This window comes from Ptychodera flava, chromosome 13, assembly GCF_041260155.1.
Source record: "Ptychodera flava strain L36383 chromosome 13, AS_Pfla_20210202, whole genome shotgun sequence".
In the NCBI taxonomy this organism is placed as follows: Eukaryota; Metazoa; Hemichordata; class Enteropneusta; family Ptychoderidae; genus Ptychodera; species Ptychodera flava.
This window is the reverse complement of record NC_091940.1, coordinates 10,406,596-10,423,515: the sequence shown is the minus strand read 5'-3', so window position 1 is coordinate 10,423,515 and position 16,920 is coordinate 10,406,596. Positions and strand designations below refer to the sequence as shown.

At 40.9% G+C, this 16,920-nt stretch overlaps 1 protein-coding gene across 2 annotated transcripts; it reads left to right on the top strand.

The window, feature by feature from the left end:
- Positions 1-10,703: 10,703 nt before the first annotated feature.
- LOC139147372 (F-box only protein 31-like) lies at positions 10,704-16,861 on the top strand. 2 transcript variants are annotated; one of them, XM_070718444.1, is made up of 9 exons: positions 10,704-10,937; positions 11,754-11,816; positions 12,283-12,359; positions 13,816-13,992; positions 14,382-14,453; positions 14,594-14,700; positions 15,545-15,698; positions 16,036-16,271; positions 16,495-16,861. In XM_070718444.1, exons 1-9 carry the CDS (start codon positions 10,787-10,789, stop codon positions 16,649-16,651), a joined length of 1,194 nt encoding a protein of 397 aa, XP_070574545.1. In that variant the 5' UTR covers positions 10,704-10,786; the 3' UTR covers positions 16,652-16,861. The 2 variants fall into 2 exon arrangements, with proteins under 2 accessions (XP_070574545.1, XP_070574546.1); XM_070718445.1 differs by lacking the exon at positions 14,382-14,453.
- The last annotated feature ends 59 nt before the right edge of the window (positions 16,862-16,920 follow it).

Below are 16,920 nucleotides of genomic sequence, written 5' to 3'. Positions count from 1 at the left end.
GCAAGGAGCGGCGCGCACAACCAGGCCAGGCAAAGCCTAGTGCGCATTGAAGCTTCAAGAGACCGCTTCTTGCACTTTCTCTGGAGGGCACACTATCGTTCACCGACAGAAGCCCTGTATTGTCGCACATTTCTCTTTCAGTCCGTGTGCCCCACCGTCACTGCAAGTGAACAGGACGACAGGATAATTCGTGTGCTACAAGGCAACTCTGCTCCCTCATGTACATATTCACGTGTGCATGTACTGCACATTTCCGTCGCAGGGACAACGACGGCTTTGGGGCCAATGTACCACACCGGCAATACCGAAGCTAAAGCCGCCAAAGCACAGCAAAAGTCCGTACTTTCTCGCATTCCCCTTCAATGCTTTTCGAGCAAGAGTGATCCTCTATATATAGTCTCGGCGTGAACCAGGATGGAGGGCGAAAATTTTGCAAGGGTGTACTAACAGGTACGGAACAACAATATCCACCCACCGGGACGGATCACCCTTTCGCTGACAAAGCCAACTGCACCCGCTCATATATATATAGTCTCGGCGTGAACCAGAATGGAGGGCAAAAATTTTGTAAGGATGTACTAACAGGTACGGAATGCCAATATCAACCCAACGGGCCGAAGTACCATGCCGCCGGCAAAGTCGAGACGGCACCCTCTCGAAAATTTTGCAAGGGTGTGCGGACAGGTACGGGACGCCCAATTGGCCAACCCGGCCGGATTACCCTTCCGCTGACAAAGTCGACGCACCCGCTCATATATATATAGTCCCGGCGTGAACCATGATGGAGGGCGAAAATTTTGTATGGGTTTACTACAGGTACGGAATGCCAATATCCACCCACCGGGCCGAATTACCATGCCGCCGGCAAAGTCGAGACGGCACCCTCTCGAAAAATTTGCAAGTGTGTGCGGACAGGTACGGGACGCAAAATCGGCCAACCCGGCCGGATTACCCTTCCGCTGACAGAGCCGACCGCACCCGCTCTTAATACATAGTCTCGGCGTGAACCACAATTTAGAGCGAAAATATTGGAAGCCTGCGACGGACACGTAGGCTGCCGGCCGGGAGCCAACGTACTTCTCCCGCAGGGCCTCCGCATCACCGTGCTGTCGGCATGCTCTTGCCCCCTTGGGTCCAAGAAGACAATTTATTGCTCTAGCCTCTCCCCCGCTCTCCTACGGGAGCCCACGGTCGCGGCTAGGACCCTAAACGCTTCTACTGCCTAGCCACCTGTAGTCTCCGTACAGTTCTACATGTCCCTCCTATATATATTGTCTCGGCGTGAACCAGGATGGAGGGCGAAATTTTTGCAAGGGCGTTTTGACTAGTACGGCACGCCAAAATCAGCCACCGGGCCGGATTACCCTTTCGCCGGCGAAGCCGAGACGGCACCTGCTCTGGTGATGTACTGCATAGAATTTGCATAATGAGCTTTAAAGATGCAAAACAGGTGGAAGATACACAATACAACATTTTCATTATATTTATAAAGCGTTACATTATCCTACTGGGCTGCGCATTTCCACAACTTTGTTCTACCATGGGACACCGGGCAACGGCCCCATCATGCTAGTTTGTTTTGCGCTTGAAAATTCAGGTTTGAAACTTGCATATTTGATCAGATCAGTTGATGTCCGAGGGAAGCGGTGACCTGTTCATCTCGCAATCGAAAATTCTACAAAGTTTGCGTAATGCATGTCAGAAATAATGCGACAATAACACTGTACCAAAAGTGCGACTGGCTCGTTTCCTACATGAAAGTTATGATGAAAACCATACTGACAACATATGAACAAGGATATATCTTCAGAATGTAGCATAAACAGTGGAGGGTCTTCCGTTCCACTGTGTATGGATGCAGCCAAGATGTAAGCGGGTTGGAAGGATATTAATTCTCTCTTACGAAGGCCCCTATCACACCTTGACGATTTAGCCAAAGTATGCCGTCCTACATATTTCTCTTGCTAAACTAACGATGAAGTTTTTTTAGTTTTGGGCGTATACATAGCGTATTCATAAGGTAGCCATAGGTTAAAATACGTTTTGGGTACGCTAGACAATTATCTCGACGTATTTCGACTTATGAGTAACTTACAAGTAATGTGTGTGAATGCTGATGTCAACGAGCGCATAACGTACTTAAAACTTACAGCCCGCATGTGCTGGACGTATGAGCCACACGCTGACATACGTTGAAAAGTTTTGTGCATGCACAAAAGTTGGGGCAGGAGCATACCGAGAGCACAGTGATGCCGGACGCCCTGCGGGAAAAGTACGTCCACTTGTACCAATAAGTAAAAAGTAAATTTAGCGCACTGTTTGGCATCGGACGTGACTCAGAGTACCGGGCGCGGTTAAATGTTACGACTTTGAGCGGTAAAGATGAACAATTTGATATTTCGGGGCCGAATTTTGCAGATTGTCGAAAAGCAAACTGTCGACGTAGAGCTTCCAAAAACGCAAAATCCTGCGTATTTTACGCATAGTTACTTTGAAGTACGCCAAGTAAAATGGCGTCTGTGTAATCCGATACGCATTGAAAAAAAAACAATGTCTCGGTAACAAAGACGTGCCCGTGCGTTATCCATGACTAAAAATTAAATGTTCGCTAATAAAAAACGTTCATGATTTTGCAACAATTTGTCCTACATCCTGTAAATCACGTCGCGTCAATTGTTTCCTTCAAGGCTGTACCAATTAAAATGTAACATGTTCGATAGAGTTTGTCGTTATTTCAAACAATGATCTAGACTTTTTTCCGTTACGCCTGATGCGTACTCATGCAGGCCTATACTTTTGATCAGGGTGGTACGGTAGTTTTTCCAATTGCTGTTCACGGTTAAGTCAGTACTTCCAAAATATATCAAAACGCAAGACCGTCGACAGTTCGGAAAACAGTGGAAGAAGAAAAGACGTCAAGCGGTTTAGTCAGTACTTCCAAAATATGTCAAAACGCAACCAAGGAAAAGACATTGTAAGTGCTGATGTTTATTTGACACTTAATTCATTGACTAATGAACCGGTATCGCGTAAACACCTATCTTATAGGTACTTACACGAACGCGGTTTTGATACATTTTACGCAAATAAAAAAACATTTGCGTACAGCCTTACGCAGGTTTGAAAATCCTAACGGATAGTTTGGTCGAAGGCTAAACTTGAAAAACATTTGCGTCTACAATTTGGAAAAATTGCTTTCGGGAGGCCACTAAAATTTACTACCGTGCGTTTGACCAACTTTGGCAATGTGCGAAATATATAGCACGACCGGAGCTGCACCTACAGCAGCATTTGTATGAAAGTATTCCTTATCTGTCAAGGTGCAGTTCTATGCTCTCGGCCATGTATTGAGTTAATATTTACACGGTGTTTGTCATTTTCTTCATCATTATTTTCTCAAACTTAATAACTTTCCTTGTTTACAGAGACTTATACGAAACTAGTCTGGCTCAGATGTGGAATTTTACTGTGGTGCATGTCTGTAATTGGTTGTTCGCGAAGTACCACAGGACTGGCGCAATGGGCATGAATTCTGTTGATATTGCATATTGGTGAGGTAAGATGACGTCACTTCCAGACATGGGGTGGGGAGGGGGCGTCACGACGGTATTTCATCTCATTTTTACCACCATAAATTCATCATTAAATTTGCACCTTCCTTATGGTGTGTAATTATCGAATATAAACTCAACCCTTATGTGAAATATCTCGACTTGCAGCCTCATACGTTGACATATCGGACATGTACACGAAAATGCAAAAAGAAGCCAGCGCGCACATGTGGACGGTGCATTTAGTCAAGAAGCACAGTTAAACTGAGTCGTCGCTTTCATTTGAACACTGTCAGCCGTCGCAATTTGCCAAACATTTCAGATAGTGAAAGTCCGAAGGAACGACGTCGCGTCTAGCAGTCTATTTTGACATTTGCCAGGAAGTATAGGCACGGTAAACATACCATTTTGTAGCAGGCCAAAGGAAGACAGTCGATCAACGTGACATCAGGTCGCCTTAGTGACTACGAATGCGATTGATCTCATCTTTTTAGGTAGTATGCGCCTCGAAAGTGAAAGGCTTAGACTTTGCTAAAACTTTCCTAAATAACACTTTCAACCATTCGCTCACCAAATCAACAATAAAAGTCAGGGGTCACCGTGCAAAGTTTGGAACTAGCGAACAAATCACCCAAAGTTTTGAGATATTTGAAAAATTAAAATGGCCTCCATCCCTGTGCTAACTCTATGGTGGGAAATTACATTTTCGATTTTAGAAAAAACTAGGACGGTGAAAGATTTTCTTTCCCCAGGAATTTCAAAATGAACCCCAACAATCAGAAAAGAAATGTAGAAATTTGAGAGTCACGAATATCTGTCCCAGAGGCGTGTTCTACCTTTATGGCAGGCAGACCTCTTTTTGGAATATTTGGTGGCCCTGAAAAGGGCCGTGTGGTTTGTAAGCGATCAATATGATTGCTGTGAATCAGGGCTTGGCGCTTCTTCTAAGTGTTCCAGTTCAGTACGGGTAAACTGAAACGTTGCTGCATTTCCGAGGCAGGCTTCTCACAGTCCCTCCGGGGACGGTGCTTCGGTTTCGAGGGTGCTATTTTACGAGAGGAAAGTACCCGTCACATCGTGTCCTCAATTTCTTCAATTTTCATCTTCATACGGTGGCATATGCCACCATCAGCGCTGTGCTTGTAAATGTTTCAGGCAATATGTACTGTGCTAAGAATCATAGTTTATTAGCTAAAAGTGACGAAAATTGAGGATTTCGATATTCTTTGGTGATGAAGAGAACTGAGTCAAGGTACGTTCGGCAAACTATTGTTCTGCATTCTAGTTTGTACCATCTGTATGCAAATTAGAAACTTAACATGCCTCAGTACCACGACTACCCAAGAAAGAGAGGTGTGACATTCACACAAGGTGACTGGTACATATGCCCGCACAAAAGAGAGACGCTTCCCCACAACCAGTAATGAGAAACTCAGGCGACGCTGCCAAAGTTACAACTCCTTCAGATACTGCCATGAATGCATATGGATAACCAGCTAACAGATATCCGCACTAAACTAAGATGTATGCCCGTTCTTCTGTCTGCAGTCGAGGAAATTCAAGAGACACAAAATACAATATCCACGTCACCACAATTCTTCACCAGTCTTGTTGAAGAATTGAGAGGCGAGGTGGAGTCACTGGAGACCAGAAATCTGCAACTACTAGAAAGAAACGAAAACCTAGAGAAAAGAGTGACTGAGCTAGAAAGAGAAGTCGAGGAACAAAACCAATATAGTAGAAGGGAAATTTGGAGGAACAGGGAAATACTGACAACGTGGTGATGAAAGTGTTGAAAAGAATTGACGTAGAGTATCACTGCCGGAGATATAGAAGTAACGCACAGGGTTGGACGACAAGATGTACAAGCTGAAGTAAGAAACGGCACAGAACAGCGAAGAACAAGACCATGACCAATCATTGTACGGTTCACAGGGCGGCAAAAGCGTGACAAGATTTACAAGGACAGGAAGAATATAAAGAACACTACAACGGACATGTTGGGATATACAGTTAAGAGCAACATTTTTGTCAATGAGAATTTAACAACATATAGACGCCATTTACTTAGACAATCAAATGGAAAGCGGAAAGCTCCGAGATATATACAACAGAAATATATATGTGAAAAAAGATCAAGGTATGAGGTCAATAAGTATTCATAATAAGAGAGATTTGGTGAAGATCGTTTAGAATCGAAATGTCTAACAATCGAAATATGTCTAACAATCGAAATAATTGTCGAAATTTTATATTTATTTTTGTGACCAAGCTTAAATATGGATTTTTTTGTAAATGAGAATAATATACATGAAGTCGAATGTTTAGACGCACCCTTTATTCCCTAATATTTCAATGATACTTTTAATTGAAAACTCAAGCAGTCTTAATTAGCAATATCCCATGTACATGTACGGGGACGATTAACTGAAATTTTTTGCCAAAATCTTGATGGCACCTGTTAAAAGTGTTGGTATACAGTCCAAAGCTGGAAAAATAATTTGTCTAATTAGCATAATCACAATTTGGCAGCCACTGGAAAATCAAAATTTATAAATTCTTTCCCTGGGAATATTGTAATGAGGAATAATGAGACAGTGTGACCAAAAATCGGACCAGTATGGTTAAAATGGCTCAAAGGTGACTAAATGTACAATAATGAGTCCAGTGAAAGGTGCATTTATTGTTTCCAAATTATTTCCCTGGGAATATTGTGATAAGCAGATAAGTCCGGTGAAAGAAAATTAAAAATTGTCCTCACGCTGACCTTTGTGTTTCCAGTATCATGGGAGACAAGCCATTATTTCTGGTCAATGACAGGTGCGCACGGGTGAAAAGTACGTTAATCAAGTACGGCACTATTGCGAACCTTATTTCCTGCTTTGGGAAAACCATGGGCGCTAATTTGCGCTGCATAGCTGAGCCTGTTTAGAGCACAGAATTAGTAGTAGAAAAATGTCTAAGGTACAATTTGTTCGCATGGCCATTCCCTCCCTTCTTGAAAAACTATGCCAAAAGTCATAGAGGTTTCAAAGTAAAAATTTCGTGAGCAGTTTCTCGGAAGAAAAATACTTTTTTGGGAAATTTTTGCACTCATCTTGACTTCCTAGTCTTCACAATATTCACTGTGAAATGCAACTATTTCCGTTCACACAATCTCTCGTCGCGGCCGTTCGAGCGCGAGTAGACTACTTCCAAAATGGCGTCCCCTCCGACGTTAGTTGACAAAGTGTGTTCGTAAACTTCAAGATTTTGTCGCCATTACCTTGTTCACAGACATAAATGTGCACAACTGTCGCATATACTTGAGGTGAATTTGAATATGAAAATTGTTCCACAGGAATACCTTACTCTGGTATCAAACGTTCTTTCATATACATACAAAAATACTTGTAGAACTTTTTGTATAACAGCGCACGTGTTTATCTTTGCAATGTGAACTTCGTAAATAGGCCAGGCTCGACTAGCGTAAATCTATATTTCTGGCTCCATATTACCATTGATTTGTAAATTTTGTATTTACCTTTCATGGCATGTGAAGTGTATTATTTTCCATATCATGGTAATAAAAAAGTAATTATATAAATGATAATGCAGCAACAGTACGTCTTCAAATAAATCCCCAAACACTGTTAACCTCACAATTGCTCGCACTTCGATTGATGAGAGCCCTCACTTCAAGCCCTCACATTCGCTCTCACTTCGATTGTGAGAGCCTTCACTTTGGCCCGCATTCGTCGATTTCCGGTACCCTTACACATCTCATTATAGCGGATATTTTCAAGGTACCCAGTGGCACCAAGATCCTCGTATATATAGAGTGTCTCTTTCATCACTAATATAATACAATAGTCAATTATACAAATGTCTAATTCTAGGCTCACCATTAGGGTAAGAGGTTTGGTTTTAAAGCACATGGACCAGTATAGGCCAAAATTTCTTCCCAAATTTTAGTATGATTTAGGCTGATCTTTCACTTAATTTTGCGTATCATGTGTCATTTATCAAAGAACTACAGCAGGTGCAGCTTCGGTATGTAGTGGCATGAGGCATCTCATTGAGGCTGTCTGTTTAATACTGATTCGTTTTGTTTATTATGTTTACATCAAATTCTACTTGAACGTTAACTAATAGGACTAATAGGTCTGTTATTCTTGCCCATGGACCACCCATCCCATGTCCCATGACCATATGACCAAAATTTATCCCCAAATATCACGATGACCTTAGGTCGAGTTTGACTTAGTTTCACCTGTCAGGTCATGCATAACAATTGCAGCGCTGATATTGCAGAGTATATGGCTCTTGTACACTTTCGATTCCCCCATACATCCACCTTATTTTTGGATTCTTCTACCAATGCTTGGGCCCGTTAATATTTTAGTGACTTTTTTCCAATTTAACATTGTCCGTCTTCATGGGCCTTTATGATCAATTTAGAACACTTACTTTTGGTTTTTGGGTATACTATAGCATGTATGATTTTTCAATGGTTTCATCCATATGTCTTTCCCCTAACCTCTCCAAATGAGGGAACTGTCGACAGTATTCCATCGAAAATTCTGATATGAGAACGGTTTCGATGCTTATGCTTACTGTTCCAAGTCGAGGTACCTGCCTGCAGGATACACTTTGCAAAAGATGAACGAAAACGAGGCGTATAAGGTCAATTTCCGAAAACGAAGCTGTCAATTGCAATAATTATTGATACATTTTACAGGTCAAGTTTGGAATCGGATACAAATCAAAAATTCAAGACAAAAGATAATGTCATTAGTGTTGATATAACAACAGTCTAGTCAGACCTTGACTTAACCCTTCGATACAATGGTTTGATCTAACCCCGACGTTTCCAGTGGTTGAGTTGGATTTCTGTCGAGGGAAATGGGTAATGCTGAAAGCTAAATGCTGCACTGCTGGTGACAGCAGAGCTTAGTGTTCTGTTAGTGCATAGACATGCAGTAGAGGCCCCCTTCGATTGTCTATGGTTAGTGTTTTACTGAATGAGTCAACTGCAGTTTCTTTGTCCACATTTTAATATATGGTTGATGCATCAGTATAGCGTTCGTCGACACACCCCTTATGTATGTATGTATGTATGTATGTATGTATGTATGTATGTATGTATGTATTCTGCATGTATGAACGAATACACTATATGCGTATGTATATGTATGCATACATATGTACGGCTAATGTATATGTGCGTTTGTATATATATATATATATATATATATATATATATATATATATATATATATATATATATATATATATTAAAAATTCCTCTCTATATACATTTCCTAGCTGTTCTATCTCTGAAATAAGGGTGATTGTGTAAATTAATTTTTTTACATTTGGCGCCTCTTATATTGCATATTACAATATGTCATCTTAAAGAAGAATACATTGCCTTTCTAATGATACCAAACAAGTGAGATTATTTTAGAAAATAAGCTCAGCAAATGACTTACAAGAAGACAGGTTTGACGAAAACGCATGTGGGTGACAAGATCGTGATTTTGCGGTACCCTTCAAAACATGACCGTAACAGCTATTGCATCCCTATATTTTTTCTGTTAAAATTCCATTTCGTATTCTAGGGATCCCAAGGCTTCAGAAAACTACAGGTTTGTTATCCTGTTGGGGGTGCACGTAGACCCCCTCTAGTCCACGGACTAAGAGGGGTTTTGTCGCCATCTCGTTTTGGTGTTTAAGGTTGTACGGCACATAGTTATCAGTTTTCTCACACAGTTATCTGTCAGCATCTGAGTTCGCTTTATTTTAGAGTTTATTTTCAAGCTTATGTTGATTTGAATAACCCTTCTTAGACAGAGTCATCAAAACTCGATACGAACTATCCATTCAGATCAACAGAGTGCCCATGGTTACACGTGGTATACGTGGTTGCAATTTCCGCATGTTACCGCTGTTCACTTTATCACCATGTGCGAGCCTTAGTCGCCACAGAGTCCTTTTGACGTACAAAATGAACATGTTATATCGAGGACCTTCTCTTTGCAAATTTTCACCACTATATTTCCATAACGTGTAAATACAATATTCCATGCATGAAGGTAGTGGCGGAAGGACTTTTCATTCTGTGTCAACCTCACACCTTGCAAATTTTGAATTGCCACTTTAGATTCTAGTATGTGGTATGATCATGGACACGGCAGTAGAAGCTACACTACTGTTTATGGTATAATCCATCGTCGTAAACCACGCGCCTCTTTACGGCAACAGCTCAGCGCTACCCGTTACTACTTGATTTTTGCGTAGGTCAGCGGAGCGGAAATTATTGCTCTGGCTCGCGAGAATGGGTATAATCTATCTATGCTTATAAACACATGCTACTCGACTAATATGTAAATACCATTGGTAGATTATAGTTGATAAAGTCAATACCGGATATGGTATGTTCAGTCACAGTCCCTCCATCCACGTGGCTCAGCGTTTACTTTGCGAGTCGTACTCCGATGATGGTGTCCACAGATTAGTTAATTATCAGGTGTTTCATGTATTTATAGCTAGCATATAGTGGATCGGCAACTGATAAGGCGAGATGTGAGACAGCCACAGAAAAAACGATATACGCAGTAGAAACAATTATTAGCATTATCCTTTATTTGAATGGAATTACTGAGTATTGTAAAGAAAAGGGTGGTCTATTATGCCACAATAGCATTGTCCTATGGTGGGACTTCCAAATGGTTCTCGTTCAGAAAACTTGGAGGGCACTCATTAGGAATCATTAACATTTTCAAGATTTCGATGACAATTGTCTGTCTGTTGTCTGTCTGCCTGTATAGACAAACAACAGACAGATAGACAGACAAATGTTTCTTTTGACGTTTCACGACATAATTTCAATACACTAATATGATATAATAGCAATAAACCACCTAATCAGCGGCGGTTATTCCACTTTGGTTTTATCAGAATCTCATGGTATCATACCGTCGCTGGTGTCGTTTATTGCTTACGCAGTGGACGGATCACAGACAAGGAGATTGTCTGTGGACGGAGTAAACAGCCGATGCGTACCGCAACATGTAAAGGGTTAATAGTTAATAGTACAAACTGCTTAAAACCACATGTGCAGCGGGCGCTGTTTATGGGTCCCCAGAGAGAAGAGGTCATCGATGTTACACATAACATACTGGTGAAAATATTCCAGGAAACGACAGGGTCAACCATTGGCCAAATCTCGTGAAATCTCGCCTGGAAAAAAGATGGCAAGTATCTTGATGCTACCGCCTGAGCTGCTGGCCTTTTTGTTGTCATTTTTACGAGGGATTGATCTGTCCAGAGTTTCTCTGGTATGCAAACGATTCAAAGAAGCCGTTGACGCTGACTGGATATGGCAACAACGCTGTAAACGAGGTAGGCCAATGTTACAACATGCTCGGACCAGTGTGCAGTCAAGGAGTGGCGGATGGACCGTTGTTTTTATTCACAGCTCCGTAGTTCAATACCCAGAAGTGGCCATAGTATTCTATTTTATTAATAAGATCGACAGAGTCTGCAACACAAAGGGTGAACAAGGTGCGATCTAAAAGCCACAGGTTCTTCAGGCTCCAGGATAGCCCAGACGCACGGTGCTTCTGTAACATATGCAAAGAAATGGGCTAGTTAGGAAACTGTCGACCTGCACACCATAGCTTGAAACACGTGTCCAATATTTTTGCCTTCTTGAAATTGGACATCATTAGAGCAAAGCGAATAGTTAAGCAAGGATTTGCTTTCCGGTGCATCATTCAAGTTTCAAGTATAAAGCACACTAAAACGCGATTTAGGTATCATATGTTAGTGGTGCAAAGTCCAGTCACCTTTCTATACCCCAAGTGAGATTACTTCCGCATGGAAACTCAATGTCGTCGTCATCTCATAGACTGCATTGGATTGGGACCAAAGCTGCATCTGAAAAGAGTTCCTAATATACTATAGGATTCAAACGCTCATCCAGGGAGAGCTATCCCTCGTGCCGCTTTCCAGCTTTCAAATACCCTTTCAGTGGATCGATGCGTAATTCTTTAACCCTTGACATAAAACGGAAATATTTCGAGGTACATTTTGACTCTTCTATCAAGCTGACTGCGGTTGTGTGTCTGACAACAAGTTATGATACTTTTATATTGATATTTCATAGTTTCTCCCTTCTCTTATAAATGAAAATTATGTCCGTCTATTTCCTAACAGAATATGGTGTTGAAAGCTTAAATGGTTGGAAAAGCCAATCGTATCGCACATTCTACACTAAAAGTAAGTACATGTTATTTTGCTAGCTACGGTGACTCTCGTGTATGCAGTGAACGTGTGACTCTGAGACTCAATCATTTTATGAAAAAGCCAGGTATAAATACTAGTCAACCACCTTCCCTTCTCTTCAAAATTGGTTCAATGATCGAATAATTTCAGGACTTGGAGCATAATTTTTCCCCGGACTCTTTCGAACATCACAATTTGCATCAAAGGTCAATCCATACTTTATACACATTATAGATGAAATCATTGATGCACACAAAACATTTGGGCATGAGCCTGATTAAGTCTGGTGCTTCTGTAGCAAGGCCACATTTTAAATATGTTGCTGGCATGTCTTGACACTGTCAAAGTCAGACTTACAGTTACATTACGTAATGTCAGACAGATTTTGCATTCATCACAAGTAATCTGAATATAGACCAAGATTTCATTTTTTCTGGCAATTTGTCATTTTGTTTTACAGTCCTATACCATTATGGCTTTATCTTTGGTGTTTGGCAAGCTGACATTGAATACTACGGTGGTCTTGTGCACGTCTCTGTGAGTATTTTGTTAACAAAAAAGTTTAATTTGGTGACATCCGAAAGCGAGAACAAATGTATATAACTACCTTTCCTCGCAAATATACACAGACAAAGTTACAAACTTGATATTATGAGGTTATTACGAAAATACCGCAAAGGATGCACGAGGACATTGGCGCAGCGCGTCGGGCGATGCGCGGCGCCAATATCCGAGTGCATCCTTTGCGGTATTTTCGTAATAACCTTATTATTATACATCTTACATTCCTGATCGGGGCATCAAAATGTCGGAGTATTGACCGTTTTCGTGCAATGTCAACAATTTTACTTCCGATTTTATCGCGCCAGTGTGGAACGCTACCTCGGACGCGCTTCTGCAAGTTTTGAAGTGTGTTCACTACACACACACGTACGTACGTACAGAGCGCGTGCGAGACTTGTTCTGGCACTCGTCCAAGGGGTCCCTTGAAACCGTTCTACAGTGAACGCGCAGATACAGCCGCAGGGAATGGGGCGCCTTGAAACCGTACGTGTTACGGAACGGGCGCGCGTTCCGTACGGCTTTTTTAGCGCACGCTAAATTCTATTGTTCTCGATGGTAGATGTATAATAATATGAGGTTATTACGAAAATACCGCAAAGGATGCACGAGGACATTGGCGCAGCGGCGCCAATGTCCGAGTGCATCCTTTGCGGTATTTTCGTAATAACCTTATTATTATACATCTTACATTCCTGATCGGGGCATCAAAATGTCGGAGTAGTGACCGTTTTCATGCAATGTCAACAACTTTTCTTCCGATTTTATCGCGCCAGTGTGGAACGTTACCTCGGACGCGTTTCTGCAAGTTTTGGAGTGTGTGCACTACACACATACGTACGTACAGAGCGCGCGCGAGACTTGTTCTGGCACTCGTCCAAGGGGTCCCTTGAAACCGTTCTACAGTGAACGCGCAGATACAGCCGCAGGGAATGGGGCGCCTTGAAACCGTACGTGTTACGGAACGAGCGCGAGTTCCGTACGGCTTTTTTAGCGCACGCTAAATTCTATTGTTCTCGATGGTAGATGTATAATAATTATGCATACATAAATAAATACATACATACATACACACTCACACACAGGCAGGCAGGCAGGCAGGCATGCATGCATGCATGCATGCACGTATACACGCATACATACATACATACATACATACATACATACATACATAAATACATACATACATACATACATACATACATACATACATACATACATACATACATACATACATACATACATACATACATACATACATACATACATACATACATACATACATACATACATACATACATACATTATGTATATGTGTATAACATACACATGTAACGCGTTCAAACTCCTTTTTCAATAGTTCAAATGCTAGGCTTATGCAAATACTACCGTAAACGAGATAGGTGTAACAATATATTACTGATTCCAACAGGTTGAAGATGGTTTGATTGTCGCTAATCAACTCGTACCAGCCTGTGAGTCTAATGTACAGAAGCCTTTGCAAAAGAAGAAGCTGTTTTCAATAACGCTGGACGACGAGGATAGGGTAGAAATCATGTGCCTCAAAGGACACGAAGGGCCTCATGAATGTATTATACAATCAACAGGTGTAGGTATCATGCAGATAGGATGCAAAAGAAGGTTGCAATTGAAAGTCGATGATATGCTCGGTTGAGATACCGAAAGAATCTTTTGTACTTGTTATTGTATTTGTTCGTCACAGGATAAGAAATACATGTATCAGTAATGGAGGTCAGATGCTCACAAAGCTGGCATCTATTCCCGGTCTGACAGAGGGAATAAAAAAAGCAACAAAATGTAATTTCCATTACATATTATCACACTTGTTATAAACGCTAAAGGGCAAGACGATGAATTTCTACGGGCAGCTGTTTTTTTATAGTATTGCGGTACAGGAGGCTCAGGTATAGTTGCAGGTAGTTGCTGTGTTTTGAAAACTGTCAAGAAATAACGTTTACAATTATTTACATCTGTTAGGTGAAAAGAAATTCATTCCGTGCAACCTGTTGTGAACCACATAAGCACAGACATACAGCAGGAGAGGGGCAGGTTTGTTTGTTCATTTATTTAATTAATTTTGAATTTGCTGTTTTGTTTGTTTAATTTTGTTTTCAGTTTATGGAATTTATATACCTGTAACTCTATATTTATATGTTATCGACTCAGTAACTTGTTCATTTGACTTGTAGGAATTTGAGAGTTGGTTGGAAGAAGAACTTGACAACGTTAATGATGATTTACACGAACATATCCGGGACATATTACAGACCAAGTTTGAGATTACCCGTCCATATGAGTGAGTTACAATCCTCCGGGCTTTTACCGTGCTAAAGTCGCCCCTTTGATAGTAAGAGGTTCTATGCAGATGCATAGTTATTTTGAAAGACAAAGATTCGGGTCTTTTTCAATGTCATGACATTCATCCCATAAAATTAATTCGAATAATTCAAATCACATGGATATCATGAAATCGAAATGTCATGTATACTGAGGAGTGTATCTTTTGTCAATGTTATGTATACTGAGGAGTGTAACTTTTGTCAGAGTGACGCCTGCGCTCTATCAGTGCATATTTCCGGTAGATTCTGGCAATCTCTTTCGTTACTGGTCCTAAGAGTTGAGCTTGGTTGCAGGCATACTTTACTAATTATTCTCTAAGCACGTCTAAATTTTCTGATGAAATGACTTCCAAATAGTCTAAATTTGAAACAATACCAATTATACTTTCTTGACCCCTTCCCGATTGAAACTGATAAGTGGTCACATAGCCTACTACCAGTGGCTATTGCGTTCCTATTGCAAAACCTTGAAGGGTCAGTGCCAAAAGCTTGCGAGTCTGTACATTTACTGTCGAAAACAACAAGCCTGTCATCAGGTAATGCAAAAGCAATGCTTTCAATCGACCTCTATATACATTGTATATATTGCTACAACTTGTTATTATATAGGTCGGCAAACACGTAACCGAAATAAAGAATTTAGAATTTAATTGAATGATTTTACTAACCAGTAAAATTATCATGATATCCATTATGGGTACCACATGTTAAACATTCGCAGAAATTTTTATGTCAATAGACGATGGATATCCATACAAAATTTTGTCGGACATGTATGAATAAGGCTTTTTTCACGAACAGAACTAAGTGTCTGTACAAGAAGATGGTTCTACCTCTTACCATACAAGACGTTCCTATTCAGCCTGGATTGTTCAAAGGCACCTATGCCGCCAACGGAGTTGAAATAGTCAATGTGTCCTATCATGGTGACAAGATGCGCGTAACAAAAGTTACAGTAAGTGTCATGATCTGTCAAGTCTGTTCATGCTGTGTTTTAACTCACAATAAGAAAATTCAAAAGAATGAAACATTTTTTTGCATTCAATGTAACTGCTCGATACGGCGGAGAGAAAGTTAAATACGCTGTTTTATATTTCTGAACGATAACGTGATGAAAACTGCCATGCCGGATTCGACCTTCCTGATTCTAAGGAAATAGGCTTGTATATCGAAAGGCTTTGAACTCTACATTCGTTGGTGTGTGAATATTAATCTCTCTCTCTCTCTCTCTCTCTCTCTCTCTCTCTCTCTCTCTCTCTCTCTCTCTCTCTCTCTCTCTCTCTTGTGTACAGGGTGATCCCCATATCCCCGCATGTGAGATTACAATAGAAGCCGACCTGAACTCTCAAATGGTGTTGACAAAGCATCAGCAAGAAACTAGAGCACAACTCGAGGATCTTGACGTTGACGATGTCATCGGTGGAGATGAGAACCCGGAACTGCAACCATTCATAATTCCCGCAGGAGTGTCAGACAGGGGACTGTATTATTTTGAAGAATCTAAAAATATTGAACAATGCAGAGCAAGGTAAAATGAGGGTATATGGAATCGTGGCAATATTTCAGCAATTGATAGGAAGAATGTGCATTTAGTTTCTCATTATTGGCAATCATATCTATGATAATAACATCAATGAACAAAGCGACAGCAATATAGATGTGCACGCAATATTTTCATGAGAGGCGAACAGAGACCAAAATATAACATTATGTTGATTTAATTGTTTTCTCTGTTGCTCAAACTGTTGCAGGTACGCAGGCACAGGACAGCTTGCCGCTCATGGGTTCCAGAATTCTTCCAGCTCTCCGGGTCACCTTATCATATTTGACGAAGAATTGTTTGGCTTTCTATGGCTGGAGTTACGCACCCTCAGTGTCTTCAGCCGAGTGCTGTACCGTTTTGATTGATTCGAACTGCCATGCTATGGATTTTAAAAGAAGAGTCAAAAAGGCTGAATTTTGTAAAGTAGAAGCATTGTAAGAAGGATAGATCGAATTCTTTGCTAACCCCCTCCCCCCTCACCTTATTTGGTTCTGTTGATACGTTTTGTTACAATTTTTGTACAATTTTTGATGTCAGTATCTTTTCCTTCAATAAAAACTAGTTATTGTGTTTTATTCTTCTCTTTCGGTTTTGTTATTAACGTTCCATGCATCAGAACTCATCGAAAGATAAC